The sequence below is a fragment of the Humulus lupulus genome, chromosome 2 (assembly GCF_963169125.1).
Source record: "Humulus lupulus chromosome 2, drHumLupu1.1, whole genome shotgun sequence".
Classification (NCBI taxonomy): Eukaryota; Viridiplantae; Streptophyta; class Magnoliopsida; order Rosales; family Cannabaceae; genus Humulus; species Humulus lupulus.
In genome coordinates, this window is record NC_084794.1 from 226,839,463 (window position 1) to 226,861,766 (window position 22,304).

The 22,304-nt window shown below is 34.6% G+C and overlaps 1 protein-coding gene and 1 non-coding gene across 2 annotated transcripts; one reads left to right on the plus strand and one right to left on the minus strand.

The window, feature by feature from the left end:
• Nucleotides 1–627: 627 nt before the first annotated feature.
• LOC133820704 (small nucleolar RNA R71) lies at nt 628–734 on the minus strand. The gene has a single exon (XR_009887105.1). It is a non-coding gene; the product is annotated as a small nucleolar RNA R71 (small nucleolar RNA).
• Nucleotides 735–17,179: 16,445 nt separating this feature from the next.
• LOC133815227 (uncharacterized) lies at nt 17,180–18,199 on the plus strand. The gene is made up of 2 exons (XM_062248083.1): nt 17,180–17,778; nt 18,073–18,199. Exons 1-2 carry the CDS (start codon nt 17,180–17,182, stop codon nt 18,197–18,199), a joined length of 726 nt encoding a protein of 241 aa, XP_062104067.1.
• The last annotated feature ends 4,105 nt before the right edge of the window (nt 18,200–22,304 follow it).

A 22,304-nucleotide genomic window follows, 5' to 3' on the forward strand; every position in this document is an offset into this window, starting at 1 on the left:
TCTATTAAGGCGTTGGAGATCACCCAAAAGCCTCCAAATCTACCTGAAAACAAGTTTAACAAAAAAAAATAAAAAAAATAAAAAATAAAAAAAGACATAAAATAAATCTAATTCTGATTTCTGAGAGTGGATGAATCATCACGAAACTTCCAGTGACACTTCTTCCAATTCATCTGCCATTCCATCCGGAACTCCTTCCACCAATCCTGCTTCTCCACCAACTGTAGTTGATAATAATCCATTCGCAATGGCTCGAAATGATGAAATTCAACAAAGAACTCTCAATGACTACCTCCATCCTACTCGCATTCCACGCCTTCATCCATTATCTTCCCTGCTAATATGCCTGCATTATACTTTAAGCTTGGCATGATTCAACTCTTGCCCACACTTCATGGAATGGAAAATGAAAGCCCATATGTGCATATCAGAGAATTCAAGGAGGTAGTAGCCACGTTCTATAATCGAGCCGAAAATGTCGATTTTGTGCGACTGAAGTTCTTCCCTTTCTCCTTGAAGGACAAAGCCAAAATCTGGTTATACTCTTTGAGACCTAGGTCTATTGAAGCATGGGAGGAGATGACCAAATCCTTCTTTCTGAAACGTTTCCCCAGTCGTAAGACCAACAGTCTAAAACGACAAATTTCCACATTTTCCCAAAAGGACAATGAAACATTCTATCAAGTCTGGGAAAGATTCAAAGATTTGTTGAATCAGTGCCCGCACCATGGCTATGAGAACTAGTGTTTGGTCAATTACTTCTATGAAGGCCTCACGAAGCATGAGCACCAGTTTGTGGAAATGCTATGCAATGGTGAATTCCTAGAAAAAGAGCCAGACAATGCTCTTGAATATCTTGAAGAAACCACAAAAAAATCTCACACCTGGACTGGTCCAAGTGCTACTGATAGCACCAACCGACACAAACCATCTGGGATCTATCAACTTTGAGAAGAGGATAGTATTAAGGCCCAACTCGAAGCTTTGAAAAAGCAGTTTGAGATCTTGATGACGAAAAATGGCCAAAAATCGCACATGATTGCTCAAGCAGAACCACAAGAATCTTGCTTTGTTTATGGAGGGACGGAGCATTTAGCTAAGGATTACTTAGCTTTGAATGAAATGAGGGGGGTTTATGAGGAGCAATGCAATGCCTTAGGGGCATATAACAAGCCATTCTCCCATACGTACAACCCTGGTAGGAGAAACCACCCAAATTTCAGTTGGAGAGATTCCAACCAAGCTCAAACGTCTGAAGGCCAATGAAGAAATGAGCAACAAGTTCAACCATCAAATGTGTATTCTGCACATCAATATAATGCTCATCCACAACGAAATTCTCTCAATATTACCCTTCATGCATTCATAAAGGAACAATCCAAACTAAATCGCCAAATGATGGAAGAAATCAAGGAAATGAAATGTCAATTCTCAAAATTGACTGAATCCTTGGCCATTCTGGAGAAAGGAAAACTTCCTTCCCAACCGAAATTCAATGTGCAAGGCCAACACATGGCCCAATCTTCAAATTCCAATGATCAAAATGTTAAGGAAGTAAATGGCATCACGACTAGAAGCTGTAAAACTTTGCAAGACCCACCCATAAAATCCAACTCTCCCAGTACTCCAAAACTTATTCCCGAAAATTCACCACTCAATGCCTCTCCAAAAGTACCATTTCCCCAGGCTTTGAAACCTGTTGGGAAACTTCTTGATAACCGAGCTAAAATCCTTGAGCACTTGACACAAGAGAAGATTAATCTTCCTTTGCTTCACATCATAAAATAAGTGTCGGCTTATGCCAAAATCATCAAGGATCTATGCATTGCAAAAGGAAGCACCATGTCAAGAAGACAGCTTTCATAACTGAGCAAGTGAGTGCAATGATTGAACAAAAGACACCGCCGAAGTACAAAGATCCCAGTTGTCCCACAATATTTTGCTAAATTGGGACCCATGAACTTAGCCAAGCCTTACTTAATCTTAGCATGAGTGTAAATCTCAAGCCTTACTTTGTATACTCACAACTCGGTCTTGGAGAAATGAAGACAACATCTGTTGTGCTACAGTTTGCTGACCGCTCCATCAAAAAGCCTAGGGGTATTGTTGAGGATGTTTTACTTCAAATTGAAAAATTATATTACCCTGTGGACTTTCTTATTCTTGATACCCAATCTGTGGTAAACATGGAGTCTAAAATTCATATTATCCTCGGAAGACCATTCCTTGCTACTGCAAATGCTTTGATCAATTGTCGGAATGGTCTAATGAAGATATCATTTGGAAACATGACTCTTAAAGTCAATATCTTCCACATTGGGAAATAACCCCGAGAAGATGATGAATACTATCAAACATTCATGATTGAATCTTTAATTCTTGAAGAGGTTCAATTGTGAAACAACTTTGGTAATCTTAATGAACTCCTCCTTCTGTCTGACAACGAAAGTCTCAGTTCTATTGAGTCTACTCTTGCAATATCATATCATACATACTCGTGCAATAGAAGGACTCAGTTTTGGCAACCTCGCTTTGAAGAGCTACCTCGTGAGAGGTCACAGCCAAAATCTCCAGCCGAAGAGGTTCCAATTGTTCAATTGACCCAACTTCCCGAGGGTTTGAAACATGTCTTCATGGGTGACGGTGAAACCTTTCCAGTTATCATCTCGTCGAGCCTTCAAAATTCTCAAGAAATTTAGTTACTCGAGCTACTGCAAACGCATAAATCTGCGATAGGTTGGACGCTTGCTAACATCAAAGCTATTAGCCTTTTAATTTGCTCCCATCGAATCAATCTGGAGGACGAGGCTATCCCTTGAAGAGACCCTCAAAGGCGACTGAACCCCACAATGAAAGAAGTTGTAAGAAATGAAGTTTTGAAATCGCTAGATGTTGGAATTATTTACCCAGTAGCTAATAGCAAATGGGTTAGTCTAACTCAAGTCATGCCCAAGAAATCTGGTGTCACCGTGATCGAAAACAAAAAAGGGGTCCTTGTCCCCACAAAAACTGTGACAGGGTGGCGCATGTGCATTGATTATAGAAAATTAAATGCTGCTTCCCGCAAAGATCATTTTCCACTCCCATTCATTGATTAAATCCTTGAACGTGTAGCTGGTCATCCATTCTATTGCTTTCTTGATGGCTATTCTAGATATTATCAAATTGACATTGCATTAGAGGATCAAGATAAGACCACTTTCACTTGTCCCTTTGGCACTTTTGCTTTTCGGCGTATGCCATTTGGCTTGTGTAATGCACCAGCTACTTTCCAAAGATGCATGATGAGCATCTTTAGTGACATGATTGAAAAATCAATGGAAGTATTCATGGATGACCTAACCGTTTTTGGAAACTCCTTTGACACATGTCTTCTTCATCTTGAAGTTGTTTTAAAATGGTGTATTGAGAAACGACTTCTGCTCAATTGGGAGAAATGCCATTTCATGGTGTCTTCTGGCCTAGTCTTAGGCCACATTATTTCTGAAAGAGTAATTAAGGTTGATCAGTCAAAAATCGACCTTACCTCTAACCTGCCTACTCCTAAGACTGTCAAAGACGTTACGTCATTCCTTGGTCATGTTGGTTTCTATAGGAGGTTCATACAAAAAATTTCAACGATTGCTCATCCACTAAGCAACCTCCTATCCAAAGATGTCACTTTTGAATGGACACCTAAGTGTGAGGAATCATTCTGAACGCTTGTCAATTCACTCACTTTCGCTCCCATCATTCAGTCACCCGATTGGAGTCTTCCTTTCGAGATCATGTGTGACGCCAGTAACTTTGCTGTGGGAGCTGTGCTAGGACAACGAAGGGAGGGGAAACCTTTTGTTGTCTATTATGCAAGCCGAACTCTCAATAGTGCTCAAATGAACTATTCCACTACTGAAAAAGAGTTGCTTGCCATCGTCGTTGCCCTTGAAAAATTCCGATCTTATTTGATTGGATCACCTATTGCGATCTTCACAGAGTACTCCACCCTTAAGTATCTCCTTTCCAAAAAGGATGCTAAGGCCCGATTAATACGGTGGATGCTTCTACTACAAGAATTTGATATAACGATCAAAGACAAGAAAGGTGTTGAAAATGTCGTCGCAGACCACTTGTCCCACCTCAAATTCAATGATCCCGCTGATGGTCCACCTATTCATGATGATTTCCCCGATGAACAATTGCTTTCTGTTACTATGTTACCGTGGTATGCTCACATTGTGAACTACTTAGTAACAGGTGAACTCCCATTTGAATGGAGTTCACAAGACAAAAGCAAATTTCTGGTTGAGGTGCGTAATTTCTTTTGGGATGACCCATACTTATTCAAGTATTGCCCCAAAAACATCATGTGAAGATGCATCCACGATGATGAGGTGTCTAGTGTGCTGAATTTTTGCCACAATGATGCTTGTGGGGGTCACTTCTCTGTAAGGAAAACCGCTGCAAAAATCTTACAATGTGGTCTTTACTGGCCCACTCTATTCAAAGACACCAAAGATTTATGTCGTTCTTGTGTAAGGTGCCAAAAGTTAGGTTCCTTATCCCGTCATCACATGATGCCCTCGAACCCAATTCTTGTTACCGAAATATTTGATTTTTGGGGGATAGACTTTATGGGACCATTTCCACCTTCTTTTGGCTACCTTTACATTTTTCTCGCTATGGATTATGTTTCCAAATGGGTTGAGGTTGTACCATGTTGAAACCATGATAACGCTACAGTTGTCAAATTCTTGAAAGAAAATGTGTTATCAAGGTTCGATACTCCTCGCGCTATCATCAGTGATCAAGGTTCTCATTTTTGCAACATATTCTTTGAGGCTCTTATGTGCAAGTACGATGTACTTCATAAAGTTGCAAATGCCTATCATCCATAGACTAATGGTCAAGCTGAGTTAGCCAATAGGGAGATGAAACACATTCTGGAAAAGATGGTAAATCCTGACCACAAAGATTGGTCTACACGTCTTCTAGACGCTCTTTGGGCATACCGCACTACATTCAAATCCCCTCTTGGGATGTCTCCCTATCGGCTTGTCTTTGGAAAAGCATGTCATTTACCTGTCGAGCTCGAGCATAAAGAATATTGGGCTATCAAAGCCCTAAAATTTGATCTGAATGTCGCAGGTATAAATTGCAAACTCCAATTGTCCCAAATTGAGGAGTTGAGAAACGATGCATATGACAATTCCAGGATTTATAAAGAAAAATTGAAAATCGCTCACGATAAACAAATCCTGTGAAAACACTTTGAGCCAAATCAAAAAGTGCGTCTGTATGATTCTCGCTTGCACTTGCACCGTGGTAAACTACGATCGCGATGGACTGGTCCATTTGTAGTGAAGAAAGTATTTCTCAACAGTTCTGTTGAGGTCGAGGACCCAACCGATGGGAGAATTTTTCGAGTCAATGGCCAAAGAGTGAAGCATTACATTGAGAGTGTGAGTCATGTTGAAGAGGTCCTTCTTAACGACCCAATTTATACACTCTGAAGTTTTTGAACGGTTTGTTTGTTTGTTCTTTTTATTTTTATTTTTTTATTCTTATCTTTATTTTTTTGTCTTTCTTTTATTTTTGTATGTTTTTCGTTTTTGTATTTTGTCTGTTTTGGGGTATTGTTATAAAGCTATTTACACTCTCGCCTCATGGACATGGTCATCATCCAGGTGTTCTATTTCCCTACCTTTTTCATTGATTACTTATTTTGACATTGAGGACACTGTCTAATTTTCGGTTGGGGTGGTGAGCATTCATTAGCATTCATTTGGAAAATATTATTGTTGATTTGAATTTTTTTTTTAGTCAAATTTTTTCAAAATTATCCAAGCATGAGTACATCTTGTTGGTTTGAGTCAGTTTTTACTATGTTTAGCTATTAAGAAGTGATTTTTAGAGTTCTTTTATGCATTTTCCAAACATGTGATAAATTGGTTGTTAACACAAATAGTTGAGAGAAATTTCATGTTTAAAGATTTTCAATTCTTTGTGAGTTCTGAGAGTTGAGAAAACAACTTTTTGAACTTTTATTGATCATTTAAGTTGTTAAAGTCACATCTTTGGAATTTAAAACATGACATTTACTAGAGGGATGTTTTTCATTTAAGAATTAGTCTTTGTAATAATTTTTAAATTTGTGTTCAATTTATTTTATTTTGTTTGTAATTTCCTTTCATTTTTGTGTTGCCTCTTGTCAAGAAAAAAAAAAGAAAAAGGAAAAGAATGATGATGAAAAAAAAAAGAAAAAAAAAGTTGAAAAAAAATGAAAAAAAAGCAACACTTTCCTTCATTATTTTTGTAGTTGTTGAAAAAAAAAATATTTCTAGTATTATTTTTTTGTTTTGTGCAATTGTAAAAAAATATATAATATATAATAATAAAAATATATATATATATTATTATTAATAGTTTCATATTCTTATTTATCATTTCTAGTTAGTTGTCATTTTATTTTTTGAGTTTTTTCATGTAATTCCCAAAGGTTGTTTGTCATTTGAATTCCAATAAGTTGATATGCCTATCTTGTGATCAATACTTGTTCAAATTTCTTGTCCTAAAACGTTTATCTTTTCTCATTTGAGCGTAAACTATTACATTTCCAACTCCAAGAGTGTAATCCTTCCCATACAAATACTTTCAATGCCCGGGAGGAATTTGGAGTTGAGACCTTTATTATACTTTTGAGATTTTTCGATACTATTTGTGTTATGACTTGCGATAAAAAGAGTATGGTTTGGTGCACACACACACAACTCTAGAATCGCAACTGAAGTAGTTTCAATAGTAATTTATGACTTTGTGCTGATACTTTGAAAATGCTTAGATGATTTTGCTTGATTTGACTTGGTTATTCAACTTGATAATTTTATTTTTCGCTTGAATTGCTAGGGACTAGCAATAAACTAGTAGGGGGTTGTGATTAGTGGTGAAACATGCATATTTATTGATTTTAATGGTCAAAATAAATTAAGTTTAATTAATATTTTCATGGCATTAATATAATTTATTTTATAAATGAAAATATTTGATAATGATTTAATTTATTGTTATTTTGTAGGAATTAAAGTGTATTTTGGCATAAAGAAAAAGAAAGAAGAAATAAATAGATAAATATGAAAATCAATTGAAAAGTGGCATTCTTGAAGCCCAGAATTTGGCCCAAAGACCCAGGCCCGCCAACCTCCTTTCTCCCCAGCCTGCCACCTGTCCGCGCCCTCGCCTGCCACTTGTCCGTGAGCTTCAACACAGCAGCTACCTCGACCCAGATGTGACCAGCGTGCTGACCCGCATCCGCACCCGATGACCCGCACCTCACCCAGACTCTCCAGCAGCCCTTGCCTCCTTCAGCATTCAGCAACCCGCGTCACCCGACCCGGTTCGGCCTTATCTTCCCCAGCCAATGCCCATGTGGTGTGCTCCCACTAGTTGGGAATGGGTCAAACCCACCAGCTTCCATAGCGCCACCAGCCCACTCCCCTATGCATTTTGAGCCTTGCACCTTTTCTTTTTGAGCTTTATAGCTCATGTTTTTGTGGTATTTTTGGAAAAGGGAAAAATGACCATTCACCAAAATAGCTAGGTTAATATTAATAATCAGATTTGATTTTTCAAAATTATACATTATTATAAATATTTCAGATTTATTGTGTAACCCCTATTTGTTGTTTAATTTCCTTTTAGTCATTTTCTCCCTCTATAAATAGGGACTCTTTCTTTCACATATGCATGTAATTTTTAAAGTAAAGAAACTATTGCAAAATTTCTACTCACTTTCTTCTCATATTTTTTTCTTAGAATTTTGAGAGAATCATGAGCATAATGGTCTAATCTTCCTAGGAAGGTTAAGGATGATTCCTTATGCTAGTGATGTTATTTTGCTACTTTGATTTACTATGTTCTTAATATAATGTATTTGAGTTATTTATGTTCTTTCATCCTCATCTCTATTTTGTTATCTCTATTTACTTGTGCTACTAGTATATAGGATTAGTCATGCTCTTTCTATGTGCTTCTAATTAGTAAAAATAATATTGATATATAATTTTATGTATAATCTTCTATTGCATTATTGCCCTTTGGTATTTTTTCATTTTTATATTTTTCATAAGATTAACATTGTGCTCATAAAGTAAAGAACTTTATAACTCAAATGGACTTTTGTTAGAAAAGAATATAGACTTTAATGTTAGATTTTCCAAGTAAATGTTGGGATGTGAAATATTTACTTGTGTATTTTTGTAAGTCAAGTAACTAAGTAACCAAACAAGGATATGGGTGATTCTTGAAACCTTTCTATTTCTCAAACTCTTGATTACACCCTACTTTTATTTCTCGTCTCAATTTATCATTTCATCAAAAAGACAACACCAAAATCTCAAATCTCTTTTCATTTCCATTTTTATTTATTTCGTGTTACTAACTTTCTTGTGTTATTTTCTACTAATCTTTTTGTTTTAGGTTACGTCCTTGTGGATCGACCGCCCTATTTTACTACAACTACCCCTTAGTGGTTGTCACATTTTGGGCATTAAATAGCGTTAAATGATTGAGACCACATTATTATGTGGATATATTGGCAGTATTCAGCTCGAGGCGATCCTAGTGAGCGGATTAGCAGAATAGTCACAGCGGGGTTTAATACCCGGCTCGCAGTGAGCCTAGCAGTATTTTAGGAAATTTAATGTACATTTGGGATTTAATGGTTAATGGACAATGATTTGGTGATTAGTTGGGCATGTCGGGATTAATTGGGAATTTGTAGGACGGCTCGAGTAATTAGCGGGAAACGGGGCAAATGATCATTTTTCCCTTATGGGCAATGGAGGGTTGAGTTATCACTATGGGCATTTTGATCTTTATGGTAAGAGATATAGTTGGGAAGGCTTCAGGAAATAATCATAACACATTAGAATACCTTTCAGCTCTTTCCCACACTCACTCTAACGTTCTCTCTCTCTCCCTCTCTTGTGCCTTGAGGAATGTGGAGTTTTTGAAGTGAAGGCTTAGGAATTGAAGCTAGGGGACAAGAGAATTAAAGCTGGGAGAAAACACAAAAAAAGTCCCATGATTTCTGGGTTCACAAGGGCGCGTCGCGACCCAGTTCATGGGTGTCGCGGCCCACGTGACCCCAAAAGCCCTGAGGGGCATGCTGTTTCATAGGCGCGTTGCAGCCCACCTACCTCTGGGATTTGGGGGTGGCGCCTCTGACATGGGGGCGTGTCCCAATCCTTAGGGCCAGGTCGCGGCCTGCCTAGGCAGCCTTAGCCAAAATAGGTTGTGGGCTCAGGGACTTAAACCTAAGCGATCGGGACAAATTCTACTACCCGGTTTAGTTGAATTCGAGGTCCCGGAGGCTAGTATTTTATTCCGAAGCATTTAATTGGATTGGATTTTAATAGTTATCCATTTTCAATTATGACTAGGATTACCGTTAAGGCTCTGAATTGAGGATCATGCTCAGGACTGCTATACATCTTCAACTCGGGATCCGAGGTAAGAAAACTGCACCCGGGTTGTGAAGGGGGCTGAGATCCCCTATAAATAAACATAGATTATAAATGTATTTGTGATTGGAGATATCGGGATAGGCATTTTAGTTTGTGCTACTTTCGATTGCATGTTTCACAACCTATATATCTGTTATGTTTGATGTGAAGGTCCGGCCTAAAGGAGCCGGGGCTGATGTTAAGAGTGCGGAACTCAGCCCGGCCTAAGCGAGTTCGGATCAACTAAATGACTAGAGGGCTCAGCCTAAGGGCTCCGACACCCAACTAATTGTACTGAGACCGAATTACATGTTTGGATTAAACTGTTTATTGTTTCCTAGCTTATTGCGTTTATTCTGCTGTTGATTTAACCAGTTGACTTAAGTTTTATATGCATATTTTATTGTTATCTATGCTAGTTGAATTTAGTTTTCTTGCTGGGCCTTGGCTCACGGGTGCTACATGGTGCAAGTAAAGGCAAGGGAAAGCTAGACCAGCCATTAGTTGGAGAGCTTTGGGGTGGTGTGTACATTTGTAGCTGCTCGACCGCCACGGTCGAGGAATTTACAAGGACTAGAGGCAAAATTGTATTTTGCCATTTAGACTGGCTTCAACTGTATTTATTTTTTAGGGTTGTGATCGCCTTGTAAACCTTATTTTTGGGATCCTATGTACCTAGTCTTATTTTAATGAAAATCCACTACTTTATGATCAAAATCTTTTAACCCTAACCTGTCAGTTGACTTTAGAAACACGTTTATGTTCAAATGACTTGATTAGCAAGTCTTGCACTATTTCAAATACACAGTGTAACTGTCTTGGCTATCCATGACGTTACAAGTGTCCCTTTCTAGCCTCCAAAATACTTGTATGGTGATAGTATCGTGCTTTAAGTACTTGAGTCATAAGAGATGAGGGGTTTATAAGTAGAAGTCAGGCCCGTTTTGCCAATAATGCTTGATTGTATTGAATGAAACCTTTGGAGCCTATTCCACCATCTATTTTTGGTCTACACATCTTATGACAGGCCCTCCAATGGAATTTATTTTTCCTATTAGTGGAACCCCGCCAATATCTAATTTGCAAACCTTCAATATCTTGACATAGACCATCTGGAATTCGAAAGCATGACATAATGTATGTTGGCATAGCTTGGATTATCGCTTTAAGGAGAATTTCCTTACCAGCATGAGAATGTACTTAATTAAACATACCCAAATTTTTTTGATTAATATTAATAAATGAATATTTATCTAATATTTGAGCTGTCTTTACCTGCTTGAGAAAAAAATTTACATTTCCAGGCATGTAAACGCATCCATATTTTATCTTGTATTGGGTTGAACAAAGCTCTCTTGTTTCTACCACCCATCATAGGTAAACCCAAATAAGTTTCTATGGCTTCTGTCAATTGCATGTTTAGAGAGGACATAGATATATTTATAATCTTTACTGAGGTATTTGGGGAGAAATACACCAAGGACTTGTTATAATTGATCATTTGTAGAAAAGTTAAATGTCTTTTATGTAGACTCATTGTGACCTTTTAAATTTTGATATTATATAATAATTAAAATTAGATATCCTTAGAAGTTAAATTTTATGAAAGAATATAAAATATACTTGTCCTGAACATCTTGAGTAAAGAGAAAAAATATTCTGAATAGCTTCTAAAGATCTTTCAGATGCCTGAACAATGATGAGACTGTCATCCGCAAAAAAGAGATGAGTAGTGGATGGAGCATTATTAGCAACTTTTAATCCCATAGCTAAAAAGCTAAAAAGCCTTCCGCATAGACCAAAAATAGATATGGTGAAAGAGGATCCCCTGTCTCAATCCTCTATATGGAATTACTTCCCCAAACACTGAACCATTTATCTGAAATGAATATCGAACTGAAGTAACATATTTCACTAACTTTTTTACCCATTGAATCCCGAATCCAAACTTAAGTATCATTTTCTCAACAAAGTTCCATTCAACCCAGTTATAAGCCTTGCTCATATCCAGTTTCATCGCTGCATAGCATTATCTCCCTGTCTTCTTTAGTTTTAAGTTGTGGGGACATTCAAAAGCTATAATTGCATCGTCTGTGATAAGTCTTCCTAAGACAATAGGACTTTGGGTAATACTTATGATTGGTGTGAGAAAATGTTTTAGTGTATTGATTAAGGTCTTTGAGATGAGTTTATAGATGACGTTACATAGACTAATTGGTCAAAAATCACTTATGGAAACAGGTTTTTTCACTTTTGGGATCAGGGTGACGTTAATGGAATTCATGATGGATTTTTCATTCAAACAACCAAAAAAAAATTTATACCAACGGGCCTACAATATCCCAGTGTTCTTGGTAGAATAAAGCACTCATTCTATATGGACCTGGACTTTTGTCAGCAGGCATAGAGAAAACAGCTTCTGTAATTTCTTCCAATGAAAAAGGCTTTTCTAATGCCGCATTCATTTCTTCAGTAACTTGTGGTTCAACCCCAACAATAATTCTTCAATATGTATTTCTGAAGGAGATGAGGAAGTGAATACAGAGTTATAGAATTTTAATATAACTTCGCTAATGTCTATGTCATTTGTGCACCACGCCTTATCATCATTGACGAGACCTATATTATTTATTTGTAAAAGATCAGTACAAATTATATATCTTACACTGACCAAGATGAACTTTATACTTAGAATATGTTGTCCCTTTTAAAAGAATTATATGACTTAACATGTTATGCATTATTCTTCACTTTGTCAATACTTTTCAACCTTCTGAGTATAAATTTTTTTTTATATATACCTTAATTTTATATTTATTCAAAATGAAATCTATATTTACAATAGATTATAGTCAATTATACTTGCTCTTTTAGTACCTTATCTTTCAAAGTCTGTTAAATATCCATGTGTAAGTGTACTTAGAGTATCTAGTATATTTAGACAATTTTACATGTATCACACCATTTTTTTTATAGAATTAGAATTTATTCCTTATAACACTTTTTTATAATCCAACCTAGTAGTATGTTTATTTTATGGCTATATTTTTTTTTTATAGAAATTGTATTTTATAAATTTGAAAATTAAAAGTCAATTACCAAGTTGAAAAATTGTTTCAAATTAAAATTAGAGGTTAGAGTAAAAAAAAAAAGCCTTTTATAGCATTGTTCCTATGTTGTTGCTTTGCCATTTGATGAAAGAATTTTGTGTTTCGGTCCCCTGCTTTTAACCATTGAACTCTAGATCGTTGTTTCCAAAAGACTTCCTCTTTGCAAAGTAGATCATCTAGCTTCCTTTCCAATTGTCGTATCTTCAAAGAATCATTTATATGACCTTGCAAATTATGAAGATAAATAACTTGAGAATGTGTTTCTTTTATTTGCCTAGCTAAAGATTCAAATTTTGTTTGATGCCACGAGGAAAGATTAGTGGCACGTATTTGAATATTATTGATAGTTGAAAGAAGGGAAGAAGAGGAAGTAGACTGCCACCCATTTTTTATGATCTCCTTACATTCTGGATCTTTCGCCCAGAGATTTTCATACTTGAATCGGGTTCTTTTTCTATTTTTTGAACTCCCATTTTTCATAATGTTTTGGAGAGTTATGAAGAGAGCTCTATGATCTGATTGGTAAAAATCTAGATGTGTAAGAGTTCAATAGGAAATATACTTATCCATTCTTCATTGACCATGGCCCAATCCAGCCTCTCTTGTATAGTACATTCAATTGTATTTTTACTCCAAGTAAATTGATTATCATAGTAACTTAATGGTTTCAATGTGCATACCTCTAGGGCACTTCGAAAAACCTCAATTTGTGCTTCACTTCGTATTCTTCCACCCTTTTTATTTGTTTGACTTAAGATTTCATTGAAATCTCCCATTACTAACCAAGGTTCACTTGCTACAATTCTCAAATGTTGTAGTAGTTCTCACATAAGATATTTGTTAGACTTCAAGTTCGCCATAAAATCCACAAAAGTGCCAAGAAAATGGATGATTATCAAATTGAATGAAACAACTGATATGATTTAATGACCATCATTGAATCGAAACTTTTACATTGTCCTTCCCAAATAGCATATCAAAAAATGTTGTTTTAAATGAAGATGAATAGTATTGTTAATGGGTCAGCACAAAAGAAATTACTCAACATTCACATGTAGTATAATATATATGCAATTATGTGTCTCATAGTTTCATTAAGGTCATCTCCAACCGAAAGTCATATCACCATTTTGGTGTTGTTTTCACACAAAATTAATTCCAACCAAATTGCATATTTCCCACTATTTTGGTGATGAGCTACAATGTTCCACCATTTTTAATGGGACACTATAACAACGACAAAAGTGTTTTTGGATGTTTTTTTAACTTTTAATATTAATATATTTACAAATATATATAATAATTTTTTATGAATTAATAAAATAATAAAGAATTTTTTTTTTTTGTAATTTGCAGTGTTATGGTTGGAATGGAAAAAATGGTGCTAAAATTTCACTATTTTGGTATTGAACCAGCACCAATAATGATATTTGTTAATGAAGTTTCCCACCATATATATAATTTAGAGAGATTAATGGTAGATTAAAAATCAGTATAATTATATTAAAATTAGAGTAATGATTATCTTTCTCTTTTCTCTTTTCTCTTTTCTCTTTTGGCTCTTATTTGTATTAGAGAAATGTTAAATGTACTTTTTTTTTCTTTTTTCTTTTTTCTTTTTTCTATTTCCTTTTACACTTTTTATTTAAATATTGTGTGTTTCTTAAAATTATAAAATTTATTTATATACTAGGTCCAAACGATGTGCAATGCACATGTGTTACACCCAGATTTCAAGATAAGAAGTTATGACCTCGAAAACTGGGCTTGTCAGGTGTGTGCTCGAAATATATCCAGACATCATATGGTTCAACCATTAAACCTCTCAGAAGTAAAACAACGACCTTGAGGATGTGTAACCTTGAATATTCTCTGAGCTCACGGTGGGTAAAGGCACGACACTTGAATATATTTTTTATCGATTGTCTTCAGACGAGATAGCTCAAGCTCGGGAAATGCATGCTCGGATGTGACAGCCTCGTCAACACCTACCTATCCTGAGCACGGCGTGAAGTTGAGTGGAAAGCTCATGACTGACCCATAGTCTTGACAGACTCAATGTCAATCGCTAATCTCGAAGACCTGATGAATCACCTGGAATAGCCCATTACGTGTGAACATGCTACTATTGTGTTATCCCAATATTTAAGGGATATCATTTAATCTATTACCCGTTCTTGATCTTCATGTGACGTTTCCGTGTATATACGAGATAATGTGTTTAATATCATTATTTCAATTGATTTACAGAATATCTTCCCGAAATATGTGGGAATGAATTCTGCAACCTTCTCTATAAATAGATAAGGAATCACCATTTGTAAAGGACCGAATTCTGATTTTTGGAGAGAAAACTCTGGGCAACTCTTCTCTGAAAAGTTTCTAGAAAACTCCTAAATCTTAATAACATAGACTCGTGGACTAGGCAGAGTTAACTGCTAAACCACGTAAAAATCCTCTTGTTTTTCTCAACTATTCATTCGCTTCATTGTTTTATCGCTTAATTTCTCTACTATTTAAGTTGACAAAAAGCGGCGTCAACAACAAGTATTTAATTTTATTTAGAAAATTTATTAATTTATTTTAGTTATATATTTTTTAATTCTCTTATACATTTTAAATAAATAAACAATATCATATATGACAAAAAAATGACATAACATATTAAAAAAAAAAACCAAAACAATGTATATAGTTTTAAAAAAAATTAAAAAAACAATTAAATCAAGAATTCATTAGATACACACTTTTTTATATAAAGATAGGGTGCATTATAGTTTTAAAATTAAATTTTTTTCCTAATTTTCTTTTAGAAAAAATACCTATGAATTTCAATATAATAAAATATTTTTAAAAAATCTAAATTAAAACTATAAACTTAAAAAGTTTATTTGATCAAATTTTAATTATTTGATTTAAAAAATTCTAAAGCCAGCAAAAAGTTATATATAAATATACTATTTAATTAATGGTTAGAGAAATTAAAATGAGTAATCTCTCATTAAAAAAACTAGATGGAAAAATAAGAAAATATATATTTGTGTCTTATTTCACTATCACATATATGTTTTAATAAACAAAATACGCTAAATAACAAAATAAATAATTAATAAAAGAAAGAAATAAATAAATTTAAGCACGTAATTATTTTTCGGTTATTGTTTTGAAAACATAATTAATAAAGTAATTTAAATACTTTAATATGAAAATTTAAAATATATGATGAAAAACTATTATGTCTCATTTATTACTCTTTTTTTATTTATTCCTTTTATTTACCTTATTTAGATGACTTTATTACTTTTTATTTAGACCACTTTAAAACTAATGTTGTTAGAAAATAATAAAAAAATGTGTTAAATCTAACCAAAAACAATAATATTATATTCACATTTATAATATATAAAGATATATATATTTAATTATATATGCCTTAGACTTAGTGGGTAATTTTATCCAACATTTTTATTATATATCAACAAATCCAATTGGTGGGTAGTTTTTATACTTTAGTGTAAATATCTTATTATCTATAAAACTAATGTTTTGATTTATTTTTTGTAGAAAATATCAGAGAAGAATGCGATCAATCGGTCCTTAAGGTCACTTGAGGGCGGTCATGGCTCAAAAATGCTCGTCCAAATTATACATGATGGGGTAGGTGACAATTATTAAAATTTATTTGTTTATTCATTAATACAAATATGTTAGTAAATTTTAATTTTTTATTTTATTTTCAAAATAAATCTTGAGACAGGTGAGCTTCCAAGTATGGACGTTCTATTTCAGCGTCTTTCTCATTTCTTTCTTGGATTTTCTTTTGAGGATCCCTTGTCTCACGTTGATCCATCTTAGGCTTTGTTATGTTGGTCTATCCTAGACTTTCTTTTGAGGATTGCTAGTCTTAAGTTGGTTCATTCTAGACTTTTTTTTTAAGATTGATCATCTCAAGTTGGTTCGTTTTATAGTTTCTTTTGAAAATTTCATGTCTCAAGTTACTCCATCCTGGATTTTGTATGGACTTTGTAGTTGTAATATGTTTTTTAGATACATTTAGTAATTAACATTGTATATATTGGTTATTTGTATAAAATCTTTTATCCTTATTATAATATTTTAATTTTTAATAAAGTGTTATATTTGATAATATTCTTATTTAAAATATTAACTAAAAATATAATTTATATCATAATAATTTTTTTTAAATATATATATATTTTATTTTTTACGATGCAATATGGCATCGCCTAAAGATAAATACGAATAACATTAGTGACGCATTCTGCGTGGCCAAATACAATATAGATTATTGTTTTTAAATCAACACACACTACAAAAAATATGACTTTCTCCTGCATATTTTTGCATCACAAAAGTCATGACTAGTGCCGGCAAATGCCAGATGGGCTTTACCGATGCTTTTTTGCGTCAGGAAAAAGGTAACGCTTGAATTCCATCGATAATAAGACTTTAGTCGGCGTCGAAAAAAGTTACTTTTTGAAACAACAACAAGATGGCCAATTCAGAAGATTCTTAGACGTTTTGAAGCAACTCCATATCAACATACCACTAGTGGAGGCTTTGGAGCAAATGTCAAATTATGTAAAAAAAATTAAGGACATTTTGACTAAGAAAAGGAGACTTGGCGAGTTTGAAACAGTGGCCTTGACTGAAGGTTGTAGTGCCATGTTGTGGAGTAAAATTCCACCTAAGTTGAAGGATCTGGGTAGTTTTACAATTCCATGTTCAATTGGTGGAAGAGATGTGGATAGAGCTCTATGTGACTTGGGAGCTAGTATTAACTTGATGCCCATGTCTATTTTTAAGAAGTTGGGAATTGGAGAAGCGGGGCCAACTACCGTCACTTTGCAATTGGCGGATCTTTCTATGGCGCACCCGAAAGGAAAAATTGAAGATGTTCTAGTGCAAGTTGATAAGTTCATTTTTCCGGTCGATTTCATCATTCTTGATTATGAAGCAGATAGAGATGTTCCTATTATCTTGGATAGGCCATTTCTAGCTACCGGGAGGACCTTGATTGGCGTGGAAAAAGGGGAGTTCACAATGAGAGCTCAAGAAGAACAAGTAACTTTCAAGGTATTCAATCCAATACGTTCTCCAGATGAAGTAGGAGATTGTTTTGCCATCATTGTTAAGAACTCTAATATGGAGGAAGAGGTACCCACAAGGTATAATAAGAAAGTGAGGATGAGGCTATCTGTTAAATAATTTGAGAGCAACAATGAGCTAGGGGCAATTATAAACAAGGCACCGTCTCATTTGCAAGAGCCACGTAGAAAGAAGAAAAAAGAAGTGTGGAAGGAAAGCTCATTCCCAAAGGTTCGAAGTGGGGCAGCGGGTGTATTTCTCTAATTCTAAAATGAAAGCAAGTTACAGACATCTAGCATCAAGTTTCTCTGATTCATTCTTGATAATTAAAGTCTTTCCTTGTGGTGCATTGGACTTGCGTGATGAAATTTCAGGAAGAAAGTTGAAGGTGAAGGGGAAAAATGTGTGGAGTTAAATAATGGCAAGAGAAATATAAAAATGTCAATATTGTGGGTGAATCTTTGGGGAATTGTTTGTGAGCTTGTAATTGATCCTAGATAAATTGAGATGTTAGGGCATTTGATGCGTGTCATATTGCGTACCAAATTTAACAAATATTTTATTTACTCTCAAACCAATTATTTAGTATAACGGCAAATAGAGGTCGAACCCAAGGGAACTATATTCAGTTTATTATTCACAAAAGCTTAACAAAGTTAAATTGGAAAGGGGGGTTTTGGAAAGTAAAAGTAAAAGCAATAATTAAGAAAACAATTGGTAGCAAGAAGAGATTAACAACGATTTCAAAGATGGTTAAGAATTATTCTCCACCTCAGACAATCATGCATGAATATCAATAATGAATATTATTCCGATTCCCAATTAAACTATTAACCCTGTAGATAACGCTTAAGCAGTCAATTATCCCAATCTCCCTATCACAATCAATTACGGCTAAGCGCGCAATAATCAATTCTTTTTACCAAACAACAAACCTATTAAGCATACGATTCATTCAATTTGGGAAAAGCATTAACAACAGTGGAGATAGGTTAATCTAGGCAATAAATCAATGAAGCATTTAATTCATTTAACCTAGGTTCTATTCTTCATCACAATCAACAATGTTTTTGACCACATCATCAATTGCAATTTATCACAAACACTTAGAATCCTAAACTATCAGGTGAATAGAAATTCTAAGATGACAGTAAAATAATGCAAGCCCTAATTAGTTGTACACCCTAACAAGGAATCACAATATTTCATACAATAGGCATAGAAGAATAGAAGAAATTTAACATTATGGAAATCAAGAACAATATTCACATCTCAAATCAAACATTCATGTCTGGGTTTTGAATAACCCTTAACCTAAAAGAAACTTAGCCAACAATCATGATTAAAAACATAACCAGAATCAAAGAATAAAAGAGTTTAGAGAAGAAGAAAACTATTGAAAAGGTTGAATGCGATCCTCCTTCTTCTCCTCCGCTCTCTCTGTGTTCCTCTCTCTAAAATCGTGTATCTAAAACTTAATTCACGAATATGACCTAATCCCCCTTTTATTTCCCGTCCAAAAATTGAGAAAAATCGAATTTAATTCTGAATTCAAACGCGTGCCGCGGCAGCCATATTTCCTTGCCGCAGCACGAGGCTTCAGGTATGCGATATGGGCTTTGCGTGCCGCGGTATGCAACTTTCCTTGCCGTGGCACGATACTCTCTGTTTCTCTTGTAGCGGCAGGGCCTTTTCCCTGTAGCGGCAAGGACCTTTCTGATTTCCCTCGTAGCGGCAGGGACTTTTCTCTGTAGCGGCAAGCTCTCAGATTTCTGTACTTTTGTTATTTTCTCGATTTTTCTCCTCTTTAACACTTTACTCCAATGGTTAGAATCCTACAAAATCATCATTCAACCAAAAATCATCAAAAATATACAATTATCCTTAAAAATAATAATTTAGATTAAATGAAACAAATTAACAAAACGATTCTAACTATCCCCAAACACACTACTTATGAACACAAAATCTGATAAGTAGAAAGGTAAACTTTATACAAAAATATACTTATCAGTATTGTGAGCCAAATATACTACCTTTTATCCTACCCTATCCTGAGCCAAACATTATAAGCTAGTTAAAGTCCTATTGATCTTGGGTGTAGTGTTAGTCTACATTAGTGGAGAGGGTCTCACTAAGTCAACATATGGAAGCAAGCATTAAGCTTTAGGATCGAGGTGTAATTTTTTCTAGGTAATCAAGATTGTTTGGGAAGGTTTATGCACATTCTATTGGTGGGAACACTTGACATATGCATTTGTGGCATCATTAGCACTCGAGATTTGATTGAGAGCATTGGCAAGAGGCACACTCATCACTATCATCATCATATTCCACCATCATTTTAATAAATTTCTGAGAGCATTTCCGTTGCTAAGCTAAATCCTAAGAAAGCATATCCTCTCAAGTGTGTGTGTTGTTGTTGAGTCGGTTTTGTTGTGTGTCTTTTCTTTCTTTCTTTTTGAGTCATCACTCGAGGGCGAGCAATGTTTTAAGTTTGGGGGTGTGATAACTCTATGATATAGAGTTATTTATTTGACTTTTACACTTAATTATACATAAAAAGAGTGATGATTTTGGTGTTTGTTTGTTAATTTTAAGTTGTTATCTATCTATATAATTAGTTTATCTAATATTGGAGTCTTGCAATGTTTTGGGTTTAAATTGAAATTAAATAACTAATCTTGTTCTAGTTTTTTGTGTAAAAAGGGAATCAAGCTATCCATGGAAGGATTGAAGAAGAAAAATTGGAAGTTTGGTATGGAAGCAAAAGCTGAAACTTTCTAGATTGCTAAAATTCATGCTGCAGCATGCTGGAGCTCACTTGCTGACGTGGAAAATTAAAGGCGGCTGTGTCATTTCCTTTTAATTCATGGCCAGGTGGCATGGGTCCATAAATGGCGCCAGCTGGAGTTATTTTGGGCAGAAAAGTGGTCCAATTTAGTGGGCCTAAGTGGAGGAAAATAAGGTGGGCTTTCTAATTGGAGACATCTTGTTTGTACCCTAATTGGGAGAAAATGAGAGTACCAGCCGTATCACCTAGGAAGAGGATCCATTGAAGGACTATCATCAGAAAAAGTACAAAAAACAGAGAAAAAAAGAGAAGTACAATTGTTGAAGGGGAACAAGAATGACAAGTAGGATTCACACACCAAATATATTGGATTTGTCCCATTAACTCTTCTTCTTTGATTTTTGTATTTCCTAATTTTGAATAGTTACTTTAGAACTCATGGATATCAATTTTCTATTTCAGATGTTGGACACTAATTTAGCTATGAGCTAAGCTTTTTGATACTTGAATGGTTAATGAACCCTATGTCATAATTATTAAAGTTTAAATGCTTATTTACGTAAATTCACCATTGTTCATTCAAGTGTTGTTCAAGATTATTGTTTGTTGTTGTTTGGCCAACAATGGCAGATTATTAAGCTAGATTTAATTCTGGAAAGGTTGAATGTAGTAGTTTGTACTTGAATGATGCAAGAGCATAACCATTGTTAGGTTGTTCTTAGTGAGTAGAATAGGAATATTTTACTTACCTTGCATAACTTTTGAGAATTGGTGCTGTTATTTGTGTTCTTAAGTTTGATTTGATAAAGGAATATATTTAATTGGATGGTAGAACTATATTCACGAGTTTTGGAAAAATCTGATGAGCATATTGAGAATTCTAGTTAACTCTGGTGCGATTTGCTAAATTTAATGCTATAGCATTCTGGGCAGTTTTTGACATAGGGGGATTTAGCTATTCAAGTCCAATTTTTCCATTGATAATTCTTCTTACTCTAATTTCTCTAAAAACTGTGGTTAATTTTAAGCATATTTTAATTTCTTTCATTTTATTTTAGTTTCAACAACCACTCAATTCAGTTCCTTAAATTTCTAAATTGTAATTAATTGGTGTTTATATTGAACTTTTTAATACCAATCCCCGTGGAGACGATTCACTTATCATTATATTAATTGTGTTGGACTGTGTACACTTGCACATATAATTTTCACAACAGTGGTCGAAAGTTGTAGATCTCTACATCATTTGGAGGTTAGGGTATTGTTTGGTTAATGTAAGTTTGTGTCACTTTTGTTATCTTTTTGGTGATTTAAATAATTCTCTAAGTAAGTCATTAATGGGGTTTTAATGATATTAAGGTTCAAGTAGTTAACTGGATAAGAAGGTGGTCTTCGTTGTTTCAATCATATTATTTGGGTAAGATTTGTATTCTGGTTCAAAAAGTTGAAATATTTTGGAGGGTAGGATTCTAATATATGTTACGGTAAAACTAGGTTCTACACTTTGTAATATCTCACGCTCGTTATTTGATCTTTGTTGAGGTAAGGAAAATTAGATAGATATAGTTTATGATGTTAAGTGCATGTATGACCCTAATATTTCAGGTACAAGTAAATAAGTGTGGCTAGACTTAAGTGATGTTCAGAATTGTATGACTGACCTAAGTGATGTCCGGTAGGCTCTAATGCCAAAAACTATATGACGGACCTAAGTGATATCCAGGGCTTGATTTCCAACCTTTTATAAGCTCTTCTTTTTTTCTTGACTGGCTTCTTATTAGCTATTATGACCTATATGAATACAACCAATAG

What these genes read in the sequence shown, in the direction of transcription:
- LOC133815227 (XM_062248083.1), top strand. Translation starts at nt 17,180, where the DNA reads ATGTCAAATTATGTAAAAAAAATTAAGGACATTTTGACTAAGAAAAGG. An exon ending in GAGGAAGAGGTACCCACAAG is followed by an intron (nt 17,779 to 18,072) that starts GTATAATAAGAA and finishes ATGAAATTTCAG; the next exon opens with GAAGAAAGTTGAAGGTGAAG.